Source organism: Puma concolor, chromosome A1 (assembly GCF_028749965.1).
Source record: "Puma concolor isolate L17-30 chromosome A1, mPumCon1.1.hap2, whole genome shotgun sequence".
Lineage (NCBI taxonomy): Eukaryota > Metazoa > Chordata > Mammalia > Carnivora > Felidae > Puma > Puma concolor.
In genome coordinates, this window is record NC_141667.1 from 106725679 (window position 1) to 106746750 (window position 21072).

General features: G+C 40.3%; 1 protein-coding gene across 11 annotated transcripts in view; it reads right to left on the reverse strand.

Annotated features, from left to right (window-relative positions):
• Positions 1-21072, reverse strand: part of MAST4 (microtubule associated serine/threonine kinase family member 4) — a 567430-nt gene that overhangs the window by 207364 nt on the left and 338994 nt on the right. For 2 of the 11 annotated variants that reach the window (XM_086699814.1, XM_086699819.1), the window contains one exon: positions 2946-3026. The exons of 7 other annotated variants lie outside the window; for them this stretch is intronic. In XM_086699814.1, the coding sequence (XP_086555940.1) occupies positions 2946-3026 (81 nt within the window). Of the gene's footprint in view, positions 1-2945; positions 3027-7230; positions 9085-21072 lie in introns of those variants that run through there. 2 more of the 11 variants (XM_086699820.1, XM_086699827.1) reach the window with 2 other exon arrangements.

Sequence of the window (21072 nt, forward strand, 5' to 3'; positions counted from 1 at the left end):
TGCAATCGCTACAATTTATACCAGGCCATTATTTGGGGGCACACTGTTAGAGATGCTTCATCCTGTGCTACCAACCAGATATCACTACATTGGGAGGTCTCAGGGTGTTCAAGACCAGACTCACCGCGACTCGATTTTCCTCCCTCTCCAACTCTGCTGCCTTGGGGTCCATTCAATTAATGCGAGAAACCTCAGTGCAAATCCCTGATTCAAAATTATCTACTAAAGAGCAACCGTGGGCACCTTTCTTTCATCGACTTTTGTGATCAGGATTGCCAGCTGTTTACCAAACTCATTTCCTCTGTTTCCACAACACGAGAAAGCTGTATTCTCCAGCCTTGCTTGCCATAGATGCAGTCAGAATAGAAAATGCTGGGCAATGGCATGTGAGTGGAACTGATGTGTGCCATCCTCAGGTCGGGCAGTCCACCATCTCCCACACTCCTTCCCATTCCACCAGCCGGATGCGGATACCCAGGGCAAACTTGAAGGCATGTGCTGAAGACCCGCCCCCCAGATCCCGCAAGGACCGTGTGGAGGAGATAGTCTCTCACACTCCTGGTCTGTGAATGACAAGTACAACCCATTGTATGTGAGCAAATGTTTTTTGATGTTTATTTGGTGGTTTGTGTGTGAGCCGTGATGTAAGAAATCCATCTTCTACTTCCAAGTCATTCATTTATTCATAAACATTTCTCAAACACTTCTGGAAAGAAGCACTGGGGAAATAAAAATGACTGAAGGAGGTCAAAAGACTACGTAAACCAGAAATTAAAATTCAATACAAATGATCCCAGAGCAGTATGTATCTCAGGTTAGTCACAGTGGAAAAATGTGAGACTTCATTTTGAATCCTAGGCTAGTAAAGCTGGTTAATCTCTTTGTGTGGTGGCATCTTCATCGGCAAATGGAAGCAATGTTCCCTTCGGTCTTACCATGATGGATTAAATGGAATGAGACAATGTGTATGAAAGCATGTGGTCAACTATAGTGTACTTTTCACATGTTAATTCAATTCACTGCACCTGTCCTAATCTGGGACTTGTTACTCATGAAATAGTGTACCAGTAGCCTCACTCGAGTTTGTACCCAAAATCCAGTCTATTCTTAATACCTGGTGAAGGTAACTTTCCTCAGTCTGAGCTCTGATTGGTCATTTCCTTATTCAACAAACTTTCTAAAACTCTGGAACGCTTACAAGATATAAGTCAAACTTCTTAGCTCAGTGTTCAAGGCTCTAAGTAACATGGTCCCACACTGTTTTTTTAAGTCCGTATCCAGCGCTGTACAACTCCTGATTTTCTTCTCCTTTATCCATCCTATGTCCTGGCTACACACATCATTTCTCCAATGTGCCACATTTGCTCACCTTTTTCACTTTGTCTTATTCTCAGCCTGGTTTTGTCCTCCACAACCATCCTTCCCACCGCCGCCCCCGAAACACCACTATTTCTCAAGGCGCAGCTCAAATATCACCAGGTCTCATAAATCTTTCTACAAAAACACTCTCCTTTTCCAAAAAAAACTTCATCCTCCTCTGAGCTACCACAACCTTTGTCTGATACTCTTTTCTCCTCTACTGTTGATAGCACTTGCATTCTGAATAGTTTATTGTCTTCAGGAAGGAAAAAGAAAAGGGAATGTAAGCATTTAATGAAGACGTGTTACACTAAAGAAAAAATTCAGTAGAGAGTCAAGTTACTTTTGGTTGGATCACCAAAAATAGACAACTTACATGAGTAGGGGAGTTCTCTGGATTGCCAGAAAACTATTCCTATACTTCAGGATCTATTATATTCAGAGAGCATATATTATATGCTTTATGAAAGCTATTACATGGAACTTTCATGTTGAAAGTCACTTTTACAATAAATTTAATCCTATCAGCAGAAGAGTAGAAGTAAAGTTCAAAGTCATTAATTCATTTCCCCAGTCAATTCTTCACAGATTTTAGTTCAGTCTTATTTTAGAAAATGAGAGAAACAAATATGTTAAATTGACCCACTGATACCATCTAAGCATAAAACCTGTGAGTTACTATTTTTAAGGAAATGGCCATGAATGGCTAGTGTTTTCATTCATTTGCATATAGGCAAAAAAATATATTCACTAGTAACAAATCATTGAAGTCACTCTATCAACTGAGAATTTCATTCGTTTTCTCTCTTAGGATTAAAAAAGGGGGGGGGGTACTGGATACGGTATGCATATCTTCTCATTAAATAGTGGGAGACTCACTCTGTCCAGGCTTTGAATTCATGAAAATCTTAATAGAACATAGCATTATACATACAATGTAAACAGTAGCTTCTAACAGGCATTCTTTTAACAAACTGGGCTCAAGTAAAAGTAGAGTTCTTTGGAGATCTTTCTCTAAAGACCAGAGAAGTACTCATTTACATCAGCCAGTGAGCAAGAGGGTAGGGAGGTAGCAGGAGTTTTACAAGAGATCAAAAATCCTAATCCTTTTAGAGAATTTAAAGAGTTGTCCTGCAAATAACAGGATATAAAATAATGTGTGGCAACGCATATTGTGGTGCTTTAACACGAATTAGAAAGTATTTTCTAGAAATTGTAATAAGTTGTATTATAAGAGGTGGATTACATTTTGTACAATTTAGCAGATCATCTCCTGAGAAAGCGACAGGAGAAACCATCATACACACACAGGAGTTACACAACTCATCACTGGGCATTAACAGAAGCATAAATAAGATGAACTGAATGGTAGGAGCACAGCACATATTCCAGGTGCTCCTGTAAATCATCTGTAAACGACTCAACCAGATTCCTCACTCTCTCTGTTAACACTTAGATGACAATTAGGAAAGGACTGTTCACTGTGAATTGCAGAGTCCCAAGGGTTCCATACTTGATGCAGGGTGTGGGGGAAGGGAAGGGAGAGACCCAGCAGCCAAGGGCCGGTGGCACTGGAGTGCGCTTACCTCCAGAAGTGAAAAGCGAAGAGAGGACTACAGGGGCTGCCTGGGCTGGATGGGGTTGGACTCAGGCTCCTTGGAGTGAGACTGAAAGTTAAAATAATGTCATTCCAACTGGGGAAATGGTGGCAGTAAAATAGCAACGCTCATCTAAGCGACCGTGTTCCCTTTAGGCCAGAACCACGGTGGCATGCCTACCGATGCCCTTAGGTAATCAGCTCATCACCTGCCTCTTTCCAGCTCTAAAATAGACAACAAGGGCAAGGCTTCCTGCTGAAACTGATATCCTTAAAACTACTGCTGCCATTTGCATTTGTGCCTTTTCTTGGTCACAAAGCTAACGTGGTAGGTACCTTCTGTTGTGTTTGCTGGGAAAACTTGGCCCTGCTTTACTCACTCGGTATATTCTATTTCTGACCAACAATCAATTGTAAAACTGTAGAACTAGAGGGAAGTAGTTACCAGACAACAGAATTCAAGTTAAATACAGTGGTTTTTAAAAGGCAGAGCAGCAAACATTTCCAAATAGGAAGATATGTTTTTAAGCACTTAGCAGTGAAAAACGCCCAACAACATTTTCTGTAATCCCCGGGGGCAAAGGCAAAAAGTGTTCTATTACGTTTGTAATAGAGAACTTCAAAATTTCTTACATATACCTATAAATTATTGTACTTTCTCAAGAGGTTTTTTTTTAATTTCATCTGTCAAAAGACCATTACGGTCCCCACCCCCACCAACCTATCCAAACAACCAAGCACAATGACCAGCCAGCTCTCAAATATTCATCAGAGTGGAGAGCCTATGTTTCCTTGAATTGTTTTTCCTTTTGGACTCATCTCTCTCTTGTTTTAGGGAAGACACAAAACTTAACATTTATTTGTCACATATCTTACTTATAAAAATTTGACCCATGGATCAAAGTATGAAGCTAATATCCAATTATTTCCAATTATTTTTACATCGCCAAATCAAAATTAGAATCGGCTAGGCACTCTGGTACCAGCTCTCTGGCTCAAGTGAGCAGACAAACACACACTATGGTGCAATGAGTTTCTTAAAGAACGTTCTCCAGGGGCGCCTGGGTGGCGCAGTCGGTTAAGCGTCCGACTTCAGCCAGGTCACGATCTCGCGGTCCGGGAGTTCGAGCCCCGCGTCGGGCTCTGGGCTGATGGCTCAGAGCCTGGAGCCTGTTTCCGATTCTGTGTCTCCCTCTCACTCTGCCCCTCCCCCGTTCATGCTCTGTCTCTCTCTATCCCAAAAATAAATAAACGTTGAAAAAAAAAAATTAAAAAAAAAAAAAAAAAAAAGAACGTTCTCCTGCCCCTGTACTGGCCATGACTACACCACACCATGTTTTCCTATCTCAGAGAAGGGGTCTTGGAATGGAACAGCACACTGGATGATTCAAGCTGGTTGTCCCCTTTGCTGAACAGAGAAATGACAACCGTGGCTAAAATCAGACTTGGGTTTATCACATTTTCAGTTCCATCCTTGTTTCCCATCGTATGGATAATTGAGACTTGGCTGTATTCGTCTTAAACTGAAACACAGAATTACTGCTCAAAATGCTCCCACTTACTTAATAAAATGTTTCAACAAAGTTGTTTTTTTGTTTTTTGGTTTTGTCTTTTAAAGCCATTCTCTGGTTTGGTGGCAGTAGTTAAGAAACTAAGAAATTGATTTCCTTATACAGTCAGAGCACGTTCAAAAGCCACTGCTCTTAAACATGCTGTACTCTAACTTAGCAGCTCATTGGAAAGCTCTCAGGAATGTCTACTGACACAGACGTGATTTAACCTAAGTACAGTCTTATCTGTCCCTTGTGTTCCGAAAATAGACATGCACAGGCATGGAACCCACTCTGTGTCTCCAAGCTGACACAGGTATCATACGTGTTACCAACTATTTCTGTACTTACTCCAATTTCTATACTTAAATTGAGAAAAAGAAAGAAAAAAGCGACTTACTTTCTCAGAAACTGTAAGGCCACATATCTGCTATCTAAATATCAGAGATTTCTGAATAAATTAATGACTCATTAATATCTGAAATACATATGTATTTGATGTCTCACATCCAGAAATTTCAATTTTTAAAAGGGGATCAGAAAATGCTTCATGGTGTGTTATTGGTAAGTCAGATGGGAAATCGAGTTCTGTCTACATAATATAAAATATGCTACCGTAAGAGTGATCGCTGCAAGGCCTACAGAATACACCCTCCTGAAAGAAAAACAGTACAGTCTCATGGGAGAACATTCAAAAACTATGCCACATATGTGGTGTATTATAAGGTCCCCAGATAATTAAAACAAACATTAAATCTGCTTTTAATAAAATGAGTGATAAGATTTCCCATTATAACATTTCCATGCAGTGGTTAGAAAATGAATTTACCCCAAGACTATAGAATTACCTTTCTCCGTGAATGAATGCAAAATTAACTATGTCTGCCTAAGAGCGACTTTACATTTCAAGGTAAGCGAAATGCTCAAAGTGTTATGCTAACACTCCAATGACATTTAAGAGTGATCCCTCTTTCTATTATGTCAAGCTCCTTAGGGGGAGAAGTAATCGATTTTAAATGCACAGTAACATTTAGAAGCTAGACCCAGGGGGTGTGGCCTGAGCCAAAACAAAATCCAGGGAACCCCCTGTGTTTGGCTGACCCATATGCACTGTGTCATCATTGACAAAGTCATAAAATTTGTGGCATACCTCAGACTCTCAAATTACGGGCAGAACATTTGATACAACTGAATTTGTATATTGAGAAGTTACTTTCAAATGTCTCCTTCTAAAATGGAAACATGCTAAAAATGAAAGAAAAAGGCGTAATGTGAAATGATACATACTAAGTCCAAAAGACAGCAACAAGGAAGTGGCACAACCAGAGTCGGGGGTTAGTGCTCCTGGGTCTTGAACACAGAAGCATAGGCATCTGAGAGAGCTGTGCACTTCCAGAACGCTAGAGAGAGGAGGGGTAAGTGGAAGAAGGAGTGCATGCCACTGAGATATTGCATGTGGACGGTGAGGGCTGAATGCCACGGTGGAGGTGGAGATGGGGACAGATGTCAGGGCAATAGGTAAATACCGCTTGGATGTCCATTATGAAAAATGCCACAGCTAGCAAGAAGGCTGTTAAGAGCCCTCTAACTTTTTCTAAGTGAGTACTTGTTAGTATAAAATCAGCGTCAAATTTTAGTGCGAGAATTGATTAGAAAAGTATTCACATCACTTGAGATATGCCATGTTTTTTATTAATTATTTAATTATGAAGTCAGTTCCCTCGTATGACGCATCTCCAGAATTCAAGAAGAATAATTAGTACTCAGAACGGGGCACAGTACTCTTCCTGCAGGCTCTTCCTGGAAGTAATCGAGTATAAAATGATTTGGATTGTATGAATCTCAACTGACACGCAATTTTCTACCTTTATTAGGAGTTAGAAAAAAGGGCTATTTCTATTTTTCTACCACATTTCTATTTTACTGTTTATTATGGTAAGTGTGCCAAGCACAGACTTCTGCATCTTTGACTAAGAGATTTAAAATAAAAATTTGCTGACGCTTCCTGCATCACAGATGTTTAACTTCTGCGCCACAAATTAGATGTGGGCATTTTCATGTGGCTACATCAGATTAGAAGGCAGTCGGATGAGTTAATGGGTTAAAAAAAAATAAAAACAGCTAAGCAAACACATATCTCAACTAGGTAAACACTGCATGCGGTGGCTGGAGACAGTGCAGAGAGGATTCAAAATGCACTACAGTTCATTAATATTCTGTTGCACAAATAAAACATGGATCACATCTAATGAATGTTACAAATAACCCTTCTCTTGTACTCTAATCCATTGTAATGTCTTCTATTATTCAATGCAGACAGAGGCCTTTCTTTAGAAAAAGGCAGCGTGGGGATAAACAAACAGTAAGAGAGGAGAAAAAGACAGCTACACCAAGGCCTGCTGATACATTCTTTCACAATGAGCTGTTAAGATGTTTCCAGCACTGAGGTTTAGTAACTTTAAATATGCAAAAAAAAAAAAAAAAAACACAAAAAACAACAACAACAACAACAAACCCTCTTCTCTTCTGACTGCAGTGCAAAATGCAGGGTCTGGGTTTCCACATGAGCTGAAAACAAATGCCATGCATTTAAGACACGTTCCTTCACCTCACACTGCAGTGCTCTGAGGCTGTCAGTACAAACAAATGCTAAAGAGCTATTGGGCGCAGGAAAGCGAGTGCCATGCAGAAAGCATTAAAATATTAAAGACAGACAATACTTACTCCAAGGTCAGCCCCGGAATCTGTAGCCTTTCCCGCTGGGCTTTCATGGTTGTTATATGTTACCACACTGTATTGTAACCAATGCACACATTCCCTGCCAGCGTCCCGGCGATGACAGAGAGCCAAAACGAACCTCTATAAAGGAATGGACTAAGAATCTCTCTAGGGGGAGGGGGATCCTGCAAGTTTGGGTCCTTCCACCTCTAGCCGTAATCAAGAGATGTCAGCCGCCTTCCTCAGGTTAACGGCAGTGCACACAGCACTGATTTCGTTAAGGGAATGAGGCTTTCAGCTCTGCATATCAAGTAATTGGTTTCTGATTTTTTTTTTTTTTAAACAAAGTCGCTCCACTCACAGACCCAGTTTTCACCTCGGTGAGATGAAAAGTCCTTTCATCCTGCGGACTGGAACAAAACAATAAAGCAGCAGCATCGTACTTGTGAAAGAGTTTATCTCGGCAAACCTCAACCATTCCCCATCTCCCAGGGACGCGCTCAGAGAGAATCCGGACACCCTGAGGAAGTTCTGCTTACTCTTTCCTTGGTGGAGTTAACAGAATCACTCATGTGCCACAAGAAAGACATGGGAGAATGGTGCCGAATGAAAACAATTAGATTTTTTTCTATATAAGGCAATCATCAGAAAGAGGAATAAACTAACTGTGTTAATTTGGGGGATGTTGAACTCTGGTGTGAGGCAAAGCCTTGTGTGAACAGGCAAAACCCTACAATGGGAAATACCAAGTGGAAATGCGAGAGATAGGAGCTTGTATTTCTATTTTGGAAAACTGATTGTTAGGAACTTCACAGCGCTACTACACTTGACAAAAGCAATCAGATACGATTAAGGAAGCAAAGGGAAAACTATGTTTTGGAAGCCTGAAAGTTTCATCTCGTATTTATTCCAGCAACACAATGTTTCATTCTATCCATAAGTTGGGACTAAGTGTACTTGCATTGTGGTGCAGGAAGAACATAGCTGACTCATTTCTTCTGGTGTATTTTAAAGTGTTTTAAAATTCAGTAACCAGTGGTCTGCCTAGAAGTACTTGATCAAATGAAGTTTTATTTTAGCAAGAATATTCAAGCACTGCTGCTAGCCCACAGGCACACCGCAAATCTGTGATCAAACGACTGTGCTCAAGCGGTTACATTTCAAAGTCTATGAAGTCAAATTCCATCCTCACACAGAGGAAGAAAACAACATACAACTAGGGGCAGTACTAGGGTTAGATTCCAGAGTATTTACTCCCTATCCCAAAGGCCTTCACTGGCAGGGAGGCCATGTGCAGTTGTTCAAGGCTGCACAAAGGTGCTGGGCAAAAAAGTAAGTGAAGGCTGAAGTCCAGCCTGCTTCCTACTTTGCCAAGCCTGCTGCATGGCTCTGGGCAGCTTCTACCCCATTTTTTTTTTTTTTTTTTTTTTTTTTTTTTTGCATTTTCACTAAGTTACTCTCAGCTTTGTACCCCTCTAGAGGGTCACCTGTTTCTAATTCTACAAAGGTACATGTGGGCCAGAGAAGGTTCATAAGATATTCCTGGAACCCTTCTCTAACCCCTAACCTACCAACATGGTCTAGGGTGTTTGTTAACTAGGTGACAACTTCTCTTTCTGTGGGGGCTCACACTAAACTAACCAATCCTACCTTTCAGAGGCAACAAATTCATGCTGGGATTACGGTCATTGGCTCATGATCATTGGCAGCCAGACAGAATGTAAATAAGTCATTTAAATTAATATGAAAAGCATAACAATAAGAAACAATAAAGATATAATAGAACACAAAGAAGGGGGGATCAACTCAGGAAAATCAGGAAGAGCGGAAAGGAAGTATGGCACAAGCCAGGTTATGAGAGAGGAAGGAAGGAAGGAAGGAAGGAAGGAAGGAAGGAAGGAAGGAAGGAAGGCAGGAAGGCAGGAAGGAAGGAAGGAACAGAGGAAGGAAGGAAGGAAGGAAGGAAGGAGGAAAGGAGGAAGGAGGGAGGGAGGGAAGGAAGGAAGGAAGGAAGGAAGGAAGGAAGGAAGGAAGGAAGGAAGGAAGGGGAAAGGAAGGAAGGAGTGAAGGAAGGAAGGAGGAAGGGAAGGAAGAAGGAGGGAAGGAAGGAAGGAAGGAAGGAAGGAAGGAAGGAAGGGAGGTAGGCAGGCAGGTTGGTTCCACTGTGCCTCCCAAAAAGCTAAATTCTCTAAATTTTTTAATCTCTTAAAGTACCTCATCTTAGGAGACACATTAGAATTTTATTCAACAGACTTCTCTACACAGGTCTTAAGTGAATTTCAGTTCCATATTACCAATGTACCACAAAATATTTTCACTTGAATTTCCGTTTAATACCCTTAATTTAAAATATCCAAACCCAAACTCCCTATCCTCCTGTCCTTGCCAAATAAGTTTCCCTGCAAGGTAAAATATCCTGACTCTTACCATTCTTTCCCCCCTGAACCATGCTGATCCAAGGGTCCTATCCAGGCTGGATCATTATAATTTCCTTGTGACTGATCTCTCCACTTCCTCCTTGATATTCTCTACACTTTGTTGGCTACACAGATTCTAGAGTGATCTTTTCCAGAATATCACTCCCGTGTTGAAAACCCTCCAAGAGTTTCAATCTCATTCAGTGTAAAAGCTAAAAACCTAGCAAACATGGCCCAAACCTCAAAAAACCAAGCATCAATAGTTGTGACAATGGCAACATATTAGAACATACCCAGTGTTTAAGGGCCATGAGTTCAAGGGAGGAAGGTGGGAGGGAGGGAGGAAGGAACCAGCCAGCCTGGGCCCCTTTTAGAAGATGCTAGGGAACTACCCCATTAATTCGGAAAGCTGGAAAAGGGAAAAATCAGCCACTCATCTTGATTTCCCTATGAACTGCACCTCACAGATGAAAAAATGATTCTTCATATAAATATTCCAACTGGTAAATAAAGAAGGAGTGCTACAATTAGAGTATCATCATTTCTCAAACCCTAATAAGTCAGTGGATTGTGGTCATGATCATGATGTGACTATAGCATCACAGAGAGGCAAGTGGTTGTTCTATGCCTCTTGGTGAACATAGGCGAAGCAGTCTTACTAAAAAAGCCACACGACCCGGATATAATCAAGCCACTACATCAAAGCATCAATTTACAGTATATATAGGGACAAAGAGAAGTGATCAGCAAAACAGCTAGCCTGGGAAAAGCAAAAACCACAACACAGGACCTGGTATCTTAAACCAAAATGCTCAGTGCGGGGAGTGAAGGAGACAGAGAGGTTAAACGAGACTAAAGAGACAAATCAATGAATTGCAACATATGAACTTGTGTGTCCTGACACCAAACAAACACATAATCAAATACCTGGAAATACTCAGTGTAACAGACACACACACTGACTGGATATGCGGTAATATTATTTTAAGAATAATATCAGAGGGTGGCACCTGGGTGGCTCAGTCGGTTAAGCATCCAGCTCTTGGGTGTGGAGTCATTTCATGATCTCATGGTTTGTGAGTCTGAGCCCCTCAGCCTGCTTGGGATTCTCTCTGTCCGTCCCTCCCCTGCTCGCTCGCTCTCTCAAAATAAATAAACTTAAAACAATTTTTAAAAAGAATAATACTGGAATCAGGATCACTTTTAGCTTCCTAACTTTTAGAGATACATATAAAAATATTCACAGGTAAAATAAAGTGTCTATGCTCCGCTTCAAAATAATCCGGGGATGGAGAGTAATATACCATGTTGTATCTAATATTACTATTTATTAGATACACATTAATCTAATATTAACATTTATTAAACCTGGATAATGGGTATGTGAAGGGTTCAGTATACTGTTCTCTGAAGTACACGTCTGAAATTTTGTTTGTTAAAAACATTGAAGCGTTCTTACCATGCCTACAAAGTTTCACAGGGCATACCCACACCCACCCTCCCTGGCCTCCTTCCCTGCAACTCCTTTGTTTCTCACTGTCCTTCCTGTACACCAAACCCAATTCTATCTCATGGCCTCTGCGTTTACTGCTCCTTCTGCCTCCAACTCTTTTTCCCTGACATGTCCAAATATCCTACTCCTGAATGTCTTTTACAACCCCCCCGAGGAGGCTTTTTAAATTCCAAGACCCACCACCACCCTCCCCCGCCCCATCTACTGTTTCCTTCTCATCCTGATATATTTTTCTCCTCAACATCTATCACTGGACATATTTTTATATTCATTTATTGTCTCTCCCCTATAAAAATGTGGGCTCCAAGAAGGTGTGTTGCAACTCCAGTGTCAACAGCAGTCCATACAAATATTCAATAAATATCTGCTAAAATTTCAAACTACACTACAAAGCTATAGTAATTAAAACAGTATGGTACTGGCCCCAAAACAGACACATAGATTAATGGAAAAGAATAGAGAGCTAGGAAATCAACCCATACTTCTATGGTCAATTAATCTAAGACAAAAGGGGCAAGAATATACAACAGGGAAAAGGCAGTCCCTTCAACAAATGGCGCTGGGAAAACTGGACAGCTCCATGCAAAAGAATGAAACTGGACCACTTTCTACCTCCATACACAAAAATAAATTCAAAATTAAAGACCTAACTATGAGACCTGAAACCGTAAAACTCCCAGAAGAAAACGTAGGTAGTAATTTCTTTGACATTGGCCTTGGCAACACTTTTCTAGATATATCTCCTCTGGCCAGGGCAACAAAAGCAAAATTAAACAATTGCGATTATGCCAAAGTAAGGAGCTTCTGGACAGTGAAAGAAACCATCAACAAAATGAAAAGGCAACCTACCGATGGGAGAAGATACTTGCAAATGACCTCTCCCATAAGGTGAAAGAACTCATACAACTCATGCAACAAATAATCCGTTTAAAAGTAGGCAGAGGACCTCAATAGATATTTTTCCAAAGAAGACATAGAGATGGCCAACAGACACCTGGAAAGGTGCTGAACATCATGAGGTAGATACCAATCAAAACCACAATGGGATTATCACCTCACACCTGCCAGGATACCGAAAATAAAAAACACAAGAATAAGTGTTGGCAAGGATGTGGAAAAAAAGGAACCCTCACGCCCAGCTGGTAGGAATGCAAGTGGGTCCAATGACTGTGGAAAACAGCATGGAGGTTTTCCTAAAAAATTGAAAACAGAATTACTATAGGATCCAATAATTCCACTAATGGCTATTTATCGAAAGAAAATGAAAACACCACTTCAAAAAGACATACATGCCCTTTTGTTTAGTGTAGCATTATTTCTAATAGCTATGGTATAGAAGCAATCTAAGCGTACATCAATACACTGATAAAGAGGATGCACTGTGTAAATATGTGTTATACACACGTATATGTACATATATACACATATACATACACAGCCTTTTCATTTTGTTGATGGTTTCTTTCACTGTCCAGAAGCTTCTTATTTTGGTATAATTGCAATTGTTTAACTTTGCTTTTGTTGCCCTGACCTGAGGAGATATATCTAGAAAAGTGCTGCCAAGGCCAAGGTCAAAGAAATTACTGCCTCCGTTTTCTTCTGGGAGTTTTACGATTTCAGGTCTCGTATTTATGTGTGTACATATGCACACAGAGTGGAATATTACTAAGCCACAAGAAGAATGAGATTTTGCCATTTTCAACAATATGGATTGGCCTACAGGGTACGTGAGATAAGAGAAAGACAAATACTATATGATTTCACTCACATGGGGAATTTAAGAAATAAATGAACAAACAAGTAAGAGAAAAACAAAAAAACGAGAATCTTAAACACAGAGAACTGGTGACTGCCAAAGAGGAGGTGGGGGTGGGGGTGGGTAAAACAGATAAGGGGATTAAGAGCACACTTATCTTGACAGTGCATAATGTACCGAATTGGTTAATCAGTATACTATACATCTGAAACTAATATCATACTGCAAGTTAATTATACATCAATAAAAAAAAAAAAAAAAAAGGAGGGGGGCGCCTGGGTGGCTCAGTCGGTTGGGCGTGTGACTTCGGTTCGGGCCATGGTCTTGCAGTTTGTGGGTTCAGGACACACGTCGGGTTCTGTGCTGACAGCTCAGAGCCTGGGGTCTGCTTCGCATTCTGTGTCTGCCCCTCTCTCTGCCCCTCCCCTGCTCATGCTCTGTCTCTGTCTCTCAATAATAAACAGATGTTAAAGGAATTTTTTTTAAAAAAAAGAAAAAAAATCTGCTGAAAGATGAATGAACGACCCTCCCTATATTGGTGAAACTACCGACTGAGGACACTCGCCCTCCCTTCTCTTATAACTATAGCTGTGTCTGCAGCTCAGAGAGCGGCATCCAAGAACCTGGAGAATCAGGATGTGTTCAGCTACTACATACAGACCCAGAAAGGCCCCTGCCGGCTGGAAGGCAGAGACCCACGACTAGCTGCGCACACACGCGCACACAGGAGGAACCTACAGTAACACTAGAGTCTCGTGCAATGTGGTGGTGGGAGGTGAGGAGGACACTGTTCTAAATCTTACTGGTATAACTGAGAAGACATATGCACAAGGCTGAAGCTAAGCAGCTTTCTACAGTTACAGGGAGGGAACACCACTGTCTCCTTAATGGTGGAAGTCTAGATTTTGCACAAATGCACTGACATGGCTTAAGGCTAGGTCCTTCTATGTAAACTCTACAACAGTGGTTCCCAACCAGAGATGGAAATGTCTGGAGACATATTTGGTTGTAACAACTGGAGAGAAGGGGGTCGCAGCTACTGGCGTCTTGTGTGCAGAGGCCAAGGTTGTTGCTAAACATCGTACAATGCACATACAGCCCTCACAATCCAGAATTAACCAACCACAAATCAATAGTGCAGCTCTAGAAACTCTGCTATAAAGTTAAGGGCCAATTTCTGCAGGACGCACAGCATCATCAACCAGTTTTAAACATTTTGGTTCTGATTTCATTACACTTCACCTAAGGAAAAAAAATGCTGTATTATTGTTTCATTTTTTATTCCCTATTTCTTCTCTCAGCAATATTACCAATGTAAGCATATGTATATGCTTCTGTCCTGTTTTCAGGGGGAAAGACTTTTTATAGCTAGAGCCCCAGAAGTATCTGTAAGTCACAGAAACCTAATTAACAGTGTCTCCAGGCCACACCCGACCAGAAACCTAGATAGGGAATTTTGCAAAGCAAGGTGGACATAATCCTGAGGCCAGAGCGTCTTTTTCTATATATGTTCAATTATTTACACATTCTAAAAGCTGTGCATGTTTGAGGAGAACTTTCAGAAAAGGTGCATGTGTATTTTTTTTTTAATGTTCATTTTTGAGAGAGAGAGAGAGTGCGAATAGAGGAGGGGCAGAGAGACATGGGGACAGAGAATCCGAAGCAGGCTCTGTGCTGACAGCAGAGAGCCCGATGAGGGGCTTGAACTCATGAACCACAAAATGATGACCTGAGCCCAAGTGGGATGCTTAACCGACTGAGCCATCAAGGTGCCCCTGTGTCATCTTCTTTTATCACTCACATAATCCAGTAAAAATCATGTTATGAACAATTTCACTCTCTCATTTCTGCTATCATTCATTTCACGCATTTCACTCAGCAGTCGGTGTTGTAAGCATACCAGATACAGGAGCAGGTAAGACAGAAACCCACCTGTGGAATCCTCTTAAGTTGGGTAAACAAAGTAAGCACATAAATAAGATTGTTTCTGATAAGGACAGGTGCTGTGCAGGTGCCATCATAGGTGACAGGACGGTCAGTGACTCTGGAAGTAGATAGTGCCTTCAGGTCAGGGTGGGGAAATCATAGTGATGCAGGAGCTTCAAAGGGAGAATGAAAAATGGGGCTCAGTCAGCTGAGCGTCGGACTTCGGCTCAGGTCATGATCTCATAGTCTGTGGGTTCAAGCCCCATGTTGGGCTCTGTGCTGACAGCTCAGAGCCTGGAGCCTGCTTCCAATCCTGTGTCTCCCCCTCTCTCTGCCTCTCCCCTCACTCTCACTTTGTCTCACTCTGCCTCTCAAAAATAAATAAATGTAAAAAAAAAAAATTCAAAGGGAGAATGAAAAGGATGAAGAGTTTCAACACAGCACCACAGGCAGGGAGAAGAGCAAGTGCAAAGCCTCTGAAGCTGGGTCAAGGCTAGGTCATTTAATGGCCACGAAGAAGGTCATATGTCTGATAGGCAGAAATGGAACACATTTTTATTAAGCGTTTATATAAACCATGGCATTATAGGGGATGCAGAGATGAATCACTGGTAAGTTTGGTTCTTAGGAATAATATTCTTTGGTGAAGCGGGTGGAAGGATAGAATAAAAGTTTAAGGAGGAACCAGTTTTATGTTCTGCGTGCCAAGGAGATGAAGAGTCAGGTTTCAATGTTATGGCTATCTTTAAGAAGTGGAATTAACTTTTCAAGCAGGCCTTTGCGAGATGCAGCCAAATGGCGTCTAAGGATTCTCCATCACTTCACAGAGCAACTTCAGAGAGTAAAATGAAGGTGTCTGCATGTGTTCATTCACTGAAGACAAGAGATTCAATGCCTCCTATGGGTGTGATATTAGTGAAGCAAGGTGACTTAGGAGAGGATCGTGTCTCAGAGGGGCACAATGACTGAAGATCAGGACAGAAGCATCTTCCACTCCCTGTCCCTTTTCTCTCTCCTGCCCTCTCCTGTTCTTCCTTTCCCGCAAAATAAGACCCTTTCTTACAGTTTATCACTGTCATCTACATAGTTTGCTCAACTTACCTTAAGACATAAAAGGTACTGAGGGATGCTTGGGTGGCTTAGTCGTTTAAGCACCTGGCTCTTGATTTCGACTCAGGTCATGATCTCACAGTTCGTGAGTGTGAACCCTACATCTGGCTCTGCACTGACAGCATGGAGCCTGCTTGGGATTCTATCTCTCTCTCTGCCCCCATTCCCACTTGCTCTCTCACTCTCTCTCAAAATAAATCAACTTTTTTTTTTTTTTTTTTTAAAGAATGGGTCTTCAGGGGTGCCTGGGTGGCTCAGTTGGTTGAGTGTCCGACTTCGGCTCAGGTCATGATCTCACAGCTCGTGAGTTCGAGCCCTGCGTCGGGCTCTGTGCTGACAGCTCGGAGCCTGCTTCTGCTTCTGTGTCTCCCTCTCTCTCTGCCCCAACCCACTCGCACTCTGTCTCTGTCTCTCTCAAAAATAAATAAACATTAAAGAAATTTTTTTTTAAATAAAGAAAGGGGCTTCTGAGGTACAAATCATGTTCTGTTTCTTGACCTGAGTGCTGGTTACATGGATGTGCACAGTTTGTGAAAATCCCTCAAACTTGTGAATATGGGGATTCCTACAAGTCTCAAGCTGCATCTTTCATAAAAGCAAAAAATCTATTTTAGAGGTTTTACAGCTTTCTCACACACTTTTCAAACATACTCCCTCTTTTTAGAAAGTTATTTATACCCTGCTGCATTCCACACAGGATTTGAGGCAATACATAAGAAGGCACACATACACTACTAAATAGCCATTTAGTAAAGTAACAAATGAAGCCAAGTAAAAAAAAAAAAAAAAAAACAAAATTAAATCAGAACCAGAAAAAAATAGAAAATGGAATAAAATGACAAATCCAGGGGAAAATATGCAGAAAATACAGCATCCTTAGGTACAGGGGTAAATTTTACAGAGCTACCTGAGACCAAAATAATTAATTACTTGCCTCACATTACGCGTTTACTAAGTGACTGAGGCAGGATTGTAAATCAGATTTTCTGACTCCCACTACTTCATTTTATTACAGTGCACCATCCTTTTCCAGAACATAAAGTACAGACATTGAGTTATTTGACCAAATGATTCCAGGAATATTTTTCTAGGTAATATACTCAACAAATTTGATTCACACCAAAATCTGATTTCAATGGCATTTTAGGAAACAGATTGCATCAGGTTAGATACATGTTAGACACATAACCCAAAAGGTAAGCTGGAGGTACTCATTAAAAAACTCCGTCAAAAGTGGACAACACACAGAAATATTAAGTTAAATTACACAGGACTTGGGAAAAAGCTTCACAAACTATAAAGCACTTCCCAGAGGAGGTAACTGACAAAAAAAGTTTTTCTATTTCCATACTCAGCAGCACCATGATTATCTCCTGCTTGGACGGATCATCAGTGGTATGGAAAATTGCCCTACCCTCAATATTTTCCATTTTTGTTAACTGCTTAAATATATGTGGCCTGAAGAACTTTATCTTCCTCAGAGAAAGGCCCTCTTTAATAGGCCATCCTAACGATGGCTGATTTTTAATTTTTTTTTTTTTAATTTTCAAGTTGTGAATTATACAATTAAACACTTTTCTTAAGTGAAGTTCTGTGAGATTTTCATAAATAGATGCAAAAATCTCTCCACTTCCAGGATTCTGGCTGACCACTGAAGGCGGAGTGGTATCTATTTCACGCTCATTCTCCATGCACTAGCCTAACTGTGTCCTTCACAGCAGACTCACATTCTGAATCCTTAATTTAAGAGACATCTATGGTGTGGATTAAGGATGAGAAATGTCCCTTTTCCCCTTCAAAGAGAAAAAAGGCAAGAAATCAGACAACATTTCTGAGTCTAGGACAGGAAAAGATTTCTTCATTGATCCAGAGACAGGATCTTAAGAAGAAGCCACAGCAAAGGATTTCTTTTTTTAAAATCTGGGACCAAGAGCGGGCAGGTGAGTCAGAATTACAGACGCCTAAAAGAGGTAATGTGAAGATTCACAAGTAAAAATCTTACCTTTTAACTAGGAAGGGGAGAATGGTAACTTTGAATTAAAAAAAAATATGAAAACATTTTTTTTAATGTGTATTTAGTTTTGAGAGAGAGCGACAGAATACAAGTGGGGAAGGGCCAGAGAAGAAGGGAGACACAGAATCCAAAGCAGGCTCCAAGCTCCAAGCTCTCAGCACAGAGCCTGATGAGGGGCTCAAACTTATGAACAGTGAGATCATGACCTGAGTCAAAGTCAGATGCTTAAATGACTCAGTCATCCAGGCAGGGAGGATGGTAAATTTAAAGCAGTCAAAAAAAATTCAGATGATCAGCAGCCAGTTTTAAACATAAAAAAAAGCTATATACAAGAGCTTAGCTAAGTTCTTTTATGGAAACCTTATCATCAACATTTATGGACATTAAGTTTTGAAACCTGGGGAAGACAAGGTATAAAGAAACGGCACAAATGGGTGCATCATCAGTGAAGGTCACTATATTCTTCTTTTACAAATGCTCATCTTTCTGAAATTTCTTTCCCTGATATATCTTGCAAATTCCAAGTCAAATACACTGTTTGGTTATAAAACGTTATGGCGATCTGAGAATCCATTAGAGATGACCCATATGTGTGTGCTTCTCTGCTTTTTAAACTCATGCTAACAGAAAAGCTAAATAAATAAATAAATAAATAAATAAATCACAAAATCATGTAAACAAAGTACCAGAATTACATGAATGGCTACAATGCATGCTATGGAGACTATCAGAGCAAAGAAATGTTACTTCTTTTTTTCCCCCCTCTAAATTTTTTTGTTTTGAGTTTTTAGTTATTTATTTGAGGAAGACAGAGACAGCATGAGTGGGGGAGGGGCAGAGAGTGAAGGAGAGAGGGAGAATCCCAAACAGGCTCTGAGCTTCCAGCACAGAGCCCGACATGGGGCTCGAGCTCACAAAACCATGAGATCGTGACCTGTGCCAAAACCAAGAGCCTGACGCTCAACCGACAGAGCCACCCAGGTCCCCCAGAAATGTTATTTCTTTATATCACATGTTTGGTAACTATCATTCCTTTAACTGACATTTATAGAATACCTACTATAGTCAAAATACCACAATAAAGAAAATTAATATTTCTTAGCTTTATTATAAAATGTTTTCTTGGTTTAAAAATAGAATTTTTCAGAAAAGATATTATTGGCTATATTCTGGGGAAGAGAGGGAGGTAGGGACATTTGGTCCAAACTTATTTGCCTTAACAACAATCTCTTTTTTTTTTTTCAACTTTTTTCCCCAATGTTTATTTTTGAGAGAGTGCGTGAGTGGGGTATAGGCAGAGAGAGAGAGGGGGACAGAGAATCCAGAACAAGCTCTATGATGTCAGCGCAAAGCCTGATGCGGGGCTCGAACCCACTAACGTGAGCCAAAGTTGGGACACTCAACTGACTGAGTCACCCAGGCACCCAACAACAGTCTTTAAATTGATTTTCATCCTGATATCCCAAATTCTACCAAGCAATAAAAGGGATCAACTACAAGACTGGAAAGACAGGTTTGCTTTGCCATCACATCTCTTGAATTTAGGCATTTTGTGTCTGCGAAAGAGAAAATTAGGCCTTACCCCTATTTTGATTGGTCAAGCAATGCCAAGAAATTTCTCTGTTGTTGTTAATGTGGCATTTTCACATCTTTGCCAATGTATATCTTGTAAGGTTTTTAAGAAGAGTGTATCTGGTCTCATCTCCCTCATTGTCACTATTTTCTCCCAACTTGTAAGAGCTGTACCCCAAGTACAATCAAACTTGACCTGTCTGGCACTGTGAACGCAAAAAGTAAAACTAAAAAGAGAATAAAGTTCAAAGCACAAATTTACTTTTTGGAAACATGAAAATCCTTCTCCGATTCCCCTATCTTCCAGAAAGAGCTAAATAATAGTCTAATGTCTCAATGCAAATACAGCACCTTTTTTAGGACCATTAGGAATTGCTGAAATCAGCATCTTACAAAATGTCAAGAGCAAAAACCTTTGCAAGAATATCAAGTGATCACTGAGGTTGATGTGGAAATGGGTCACCTGAAAGCACAAAATATACATTCTATAAAAATATGCTCAAAAGTGTTTTGTAAACTATTTATTTTATCCTGAGCAGAACTTGAATTTTAAAAATTTGTAACATTTGGGTTGTTCATTACCTTCTAATTGTTTTTCTTTTAGCTAATATTTAGGAGAATATTATTTCAAAAACTCCTGAAAACATTATTAATTTCTAGTATTACACTAAAAGCTTAACATTTGTTTCTATTTCATACACTTTCAAGTACTGGTATTCTTATTCCCATTTTATAAGTGAGGAAAGGGAGGTGGAAAGGGAGTAATTAAATTGTCCAAAGTTACCCAGCTAGGAAGAGTAGAGAACCTTTAACAGTATGCTCTGGATAATTTGCTGAGATTGCTTTCTGTAGTCTAATGGAGGATTGATTTGACGAATGTCTTTTTTTTTTTAATTTTTTTTTTTTAACATTTATTTACTTTTGAGAGAGAGACAGAATACAAGTGGGGGAGGGGCAGAGAGAGAGGGAGACACAGAATCTGAAGCAGGCTTCAGGCTCTGAGCTGTCAGCACAAAGCCCGAAGCGGGGCTCAAACCCACCAACAGCGAGATCATGACCTGAGCCAAAGTCAGACGCTTAACCAACTGAGCCACCCAGGTGCCCCTTGACAAATGTTCCTTAAGTATTGGAAGGTGCGATGGAAATATATATCTATATTTATAGCATATAACATTCAATACAGATTCATTCAGATCCTAATTAGCTTTATTTTTATTTACTTCACCTAAAACTGACAATATTGTGTTAAAATGTGTACTCCCTTCCAAAAAACAATACCTCCTATAACAGTATATGGAGCATTTTTGGCTTTCAGGATTGTTGAAGGATGTCACTTGTTTCTGAAATGGTATACTCATGGAAGGGTGTCACAGCATCTTACTTGTCTCCTAGCACACACTGTGTCACACAGTAGTTACTCAAAGTGTGTGGATTTGAATGCAGACTTTTCCTTTTCCAAAATAATTATCTTCATTCTCTAGTGGTACATTTGTTTCTAACCCCCATTTTTTCCATATTAAACCATTTACCACAATATTCA